Source organism: Wasmannia auropunctata, unplaced genomic scaffold (assembly GCF_000956235.1).
Source record: "Wasmannia auropunctata unplaced genomic scaffold, wasmannia.A_1.0 LD334223.1, whole genome shotgun sequence".
Taxonomy (NCBI): Eukaryota; Metazoa; Arthropoda; class Insecta; order Hymenoptera; family Formicidae; genus Wasmannia; species Wasmannia auropunctata.
Window position 1 is genome coordinate 12,306 of NW_012028667.1, and position 5,414 is coordinate 17,719.

General features: G+C 31.8%; 1 protein-coding gene across 3 annotated transcripts in view; it reads left to right on the top strand.

Annotated features, from left to right (window-relative positions):
* LOC105459028 overlaps positions 1–5,414 on the top strand; it is a 10,439-nt gene that overhangs the window by 584 nt on the left and 4,441 nt on the right. The window contains exons 2-3 of one of the 3 annotated variants that reach the window (XM_011704695.1): positions 232–438; positions 2,907–3,177. In XM_011704695.1, the coding sequence (XP_011702997.1) occupies positions 3,141–3,177 (37 nt within the window). In that variant the 5' untranslated portion in view covers positions 232–438; positions 2,907–3,140. Of the gene's footprint in view, positions 1–231; positions 439–2,906; positions 3,178–3,772; positions 4,981–5,414 lie in introns of those variants that run through there. The other 2 variants (XM_011704697.1, XM_011704698.1) reach the window with 2 other exon arrangements.

A 5,414-nucleotide genomic window follows, 5' to 3' on the forward strand; every position in this document is an offset into this window, starting at 1 on the left:
CTTTTGTGTGTGTGTGTGTGTGTGTGTGTGCGCGCGTGTGTGTGTGTGTGTGTGTGTGTGTGTGTGTGTGTGTGTGTGTGTGTGTGTGTGTGTGGTGTGGTGTGTTACAACGTGCACACACACACGTGCACAGACAGGGAGATCTGATTGGTTGATTGAGTATTAAAACACGCACCAATCGACCAATTGCTGGCCAATCGACCAAGTCAATTTTCTATTTGAAATTTGCAGTTCTCAGTCTACGTTGTGTCATGCTGCGAATGAGGCGTCTTCTTTTTTACCAATTTTCAACCATTTTCCATGGCGTCGTGAACACCAGAATACCATGTGAATTTTTTCGTTGGTAAATCGTCACGGATGAATCGGATAAAGTGTGCTCTTGGTCCATCATCTACTAGTACATCAAATGCAGAGAGCACGTCGAAAAACTTTTAAAAGGTAAGGAAAAGATTTACTTTGGGAACAATGCAGTTTAATTTAAATAGTTTATTCCAAAATTCATCGGTGTATGTATGCGTGTGTGTGTGTGTGTGTGTGTGTGTGTGTGTGTGTGTGTGTGTGTGTGTGTACATACGTGCATGCGCGCAACGCAGATCAGGATTATGAAATAGTAAAAACTTAACAGATGAAAGAAATGTTAAAAATGAAAAGTCATTTCTGACTCTAACTGCAAGGCCAATTTTTTAATCTCTAATAAGTTTATTAAACTGTATATTATCTGCATCCTTAACTTTATTTTTAATGTAATATTATATTTAATAATTTTAATGTAAAGGTATACATGAAACGACTATATATGTAATATTTTTAATGAACATATCGTTTAATATTATGTATAAAAATTTTTATTAAGTAACATTTGTTTTGGTCTTTAAGTTACAGTCGATCACTATTTTTATTAACGTTCTCAAGAATCTGCTGCTTTTTAATTCATCTCTTATTTTAACCTTATTATATATATACCAAGATCGCATTTCTAAGATAAAAGCTCGGAAGAATTCTCTTATATGTATATAATCATTTATTCTTTTATTTATAAGGAGAATATACATGCTTTGCATCGTTGAACAATTGATCATTAGCCAATGATTTAAACTTTTTTACATTCATCATGTGTATTAGATGAACCAATTATTTCTTACTTTAGGTGCGCAGTATTATATTGAATGTCTAGTTTTGAAAAGAATGTAATTTTTACTTTAAACAACACAATAATTACATATAATTGTATTTTAATGTTGCTTTATTGATTTTTCAATATAAAGTTTTTAGTATCAAGTTGTATTATCGATTAATTTCACTTAAATTTAGACGTTATAATAATTTAATCCCAATAAATTGTTGCACACAGAAATGTTTTCAACAGTATTATGTATATAATAATAGACACTGATCCCTATAATACTCTTAACTAGTATGTTCTAACAGAGCTAATTACTGCTAATACATAGCAGTTTCATTAGTTTAGATGCATATTTTTCGATATTGCGCGTTTAGTCCACGCAATCCATGCGTAAATCGAAACATTATTTCGTTCGCATTCACGTACATGTATGTGTGACATTTCGCAGGAGATGAATATTTCAGACTAATATGCCGCGGGCTCGATCAAGTCGTCGGACAGATATCGACAGTTGTACACGAATCTGACAAAGAGTTGACAGTTCTATTCGGTGAAATTTTCGTGAAAGCGACTGACTGAAAGTAAATAACGAACAAACAGTAGATGCGCGTACTTATTACATGTTGACTTTTGCGATTTTAAATTTAGAAACATACATATATATATGTGTGTTATGTATTAAGAATGTTATTTTAATAACTAATATTGTCGATTTTTTCCTCTTTTTGTATAAAATAGTCATATAGATGCAGATGCTCTATTTCTTAATTAAAACAAATCTTACAAATCGAAAGAAGACAGTAAGTTTTCAAATTATATCTTGTTTTTTTCTCCTTCTACCAAGCTCTATGTTCTACCAAGCGCAAATAATTTTTTCAATATTTTAGTTTGACATTTTTGTTTCGATCGAAGTTTTGATGTTTTAATAAAACAAACACATCGAAATGCATCTTTAAGTAATCATCGATAATTGCTGACTTCTGCCTTTGCATTATTATTTTGGTAGAATTATTTTGAATTTAAGAGAGTTATTTGTATATTAATTTGTATGAAAACCCAGCTACCAAATAATCCATCGTTGTGCATGTCAATATTCAGAGACAGAAATAGGCAGGCTACTGATGACTTTAAACTAATGAAAAGACAGAGAGAGAGAGAGAGAGAGAGAGAGAGAGATAAAATGACACACTTTTTAAATTCGTATAATTAAAAAAATTACGATAAAACACGATTACATAAAATATTCTATTCCATTTTCAAAACTTTAAGAATTTTACTAAATTATCGTTTCAATTTTTTATTTTCGAGGAGATAGGTACATACATCACAAAATGTCGTGTAAATCGGTTTTCAATTATTCTATCTTGATCGTTATAACATTGTATGTACATACATACAAATGTTTCAAACAAATTTCAATGTGAAAATGAATATTTTTTTGTCCTGGATGGTTTTCTGTTTTATTTTGTTATTTATTCGCACACCGATTGATTTGTTTCATTTTGTTTTATTACGGAATATTCATTAAATCTTCATGTATATGTACATTAGTAAGAGAGACATTTTTCACTTTTATCGACAAATTGGATATTTCAATACACAAATAAATAAAAGAATCTAATATATTTTAATTAAAATGTTGTCATTTTGAAAAATGTGCGTAGAATCTTAAGAAAAATATGAATTTTATTTAAAAAATAATATGATATAAAATGATTAATATTTATATATTAAGGTCGATGTATACCGTAATCTTGAAAATTTTTCTTCTACTATTTTTCAGGGGAGAGGGCAAAAGGAGGGTGTGTAATACTTACTTAATGAGTAACAGATTTTTTTTGCGCAGATATCGCAGATGCAAAAGATGCAATATCATTTATCAAAAAATGAGTCTATATCTACCATTTGTTTTTCTATTAAAGTTTTATGTAATACCATATTTTGCATATTTCTCAAAATACATGTATAAATAGCAATTGAGTCCCTCGAGTTCGCCATTCGGACAAAAATTACGTGAATGAATAATAATGCCGCCTTACAGTCCCTGTCAAAAGGTAACTCCTTTTATGTTTCTCTTTTTTCTCACTGCTTTCTTTTTATATTTTACAATTTTATGAACTGCTCCGTTATTGATGATCCTGCGATATATGTATGTAATTGGGAAAAAATGGTTGTATGTTAATAATGTACGTTAAAATACAGAAGAATAGAGAAGGATAAGTTGCAAAGTTCCGATAAAGTCAATTTTGATGGGACTCATTTAAATAAACTGCGTTTTTGTTATCTGCTGCCCCTCGAGGTGGCGGGATAATGATTCCGACAACCCCGTTGACGATCACGCCGCGGATACAATGCTCCGCGCGAAGGAACGGTGGAGAGGAGTCGCGAACAGTGGCGCATGCTCATCCGTATATTCGTTCCGTTCCTTGTCCTGTAGTAGCTCGCTCCTGTAGTAGCAACTCAGTCGTCATCATCGACTCTAGGCACCGACCTAGAAAATCCATATCAGAGAGCGTGAGATCGCGCGAACGTAACACTCTTTACTAGAATTGGTACAATTATATTTTGTATTTATTGATATTTTGCAAAGAATTTTAAGAAGAAATTGGATGGCGAAATTCGGTCCTCTACAAGGTTCTTACATTGTTGTTTACATATATATTTGTCTCTCACATTTGTCTAGATTATTTTATTCATCATTTGTAACGTAGAGACGTCTCTATAATTGTAACAACATTTTATAATTGATATAATTGTGTCAGATTTAATATTTGCAATTGGTGTTAAAATGAATTAGACCTACATATACAGAGTATTCCTCACTGAACGTATTTAAATTAAGCACTGTAAATTCTTTTGACAAATTTCAAATCGTTTTTTTTTTTCTTTATAAAAACTGTCAAATATCCAACAACTTTTAAGCGATTAAAAATAAATATTTCTTTCAAAATGTAAATTGAAGAGAATAAGTGAATAACGTAAGATCAGTATACTGCAGAAATTTTAATTGTGCCAACCGATCTAACTATATTGCGCGAACGCAACCGCCGTAAGACCGACTTTTCGACATCGGTGCGGTCGGTGTCGCCGTGCCAAGCAACGAAGGTGATCGGTAGTGGCATGGTCGTGTTCTGGAACACGTGTCGTCGGCTGATAGTCGCGTGTCATCATTAATTGATAAACGCGACGACGATATATGATGTTAGAAGCATTTGCTTTCAGGAAAGAATGCTTAAATGTGTCAAATATATGGCGTATTGTGCGTGTGTGTAAACTGTAACGTAACATTTATCCTCGCAGAAAATAAAATCTCGCCTGAGAACTCTTCTATGACACGTGTATATATCGCAATTTTACATTGCATTTATATCCTGGTACAACTACATATATTGCATGATTAGTTGTTGCTTTGAATTTGTTACGCATAAAAGATTAACTCTTGAGTTATTATTATTGATCTGACATATGATAATATAATGATATCGAGAGCGATCTTTGCGAATGATTTGCAATATATTCTTTTTTACTCTAATCTCTTTTGTTTTGCTTTTTCTCTCGAGTAATAAGAAAATTTGTCTCTGCGTATTTATCAGTCCTCGAAGGCAACGTTGAAATAATTAAATCGCCGATGAATCTTTCGTTGAGTACATCGCGTTGAGTAATCGCTTTTAAATTAGTAACCGGAACTCATTCCCAGAGTATTAAGTAACACGCGTCTCTCGCGAAGATTACGGAAGTTGGAGAGGTTATCGAGTACATCGTTTTGAAGATTAAGTAAGAAGGAGCACGCATCCTTGCGGAGGATAAAACTGCGAAATCAATAATCTTTCAACAAGAGAATATAAGTTTCTTCAAATGTAAATTTAATACAATATTTAATACAATTACACAGATAAATTTATTTACATTAAAAAATTTGATTGAGACAAGAGTTGTTAGTTGTGACAAGAGTTTTTTAATTTTTTTTAATCAGATAATTTTTTTAAGTGATGCACTTTAAAAATGTACAGAGAAGAAAGCAAAACAAAAATTTGTAATTTAATAAGTTTCATATCAGCGTATTATTACTAATGTTGTACTTTTCTCTTTATTTTTATTTTGTTACTTTTGATTTTATATATTTTTTTGTTTTTCGAAGAAACGAAGGAAAAATAGAAATAATTAAGGAGATCAATTGAAGTCTGTATCGAGAGGGATTTTATAGTAAAATCATTTATAGTAAAATTAAAATGTGAACACGCGCGCGCGCGTGCATGTGTGTGTGTGTGTGTGTGTGTGTGTGTGTGTGTGA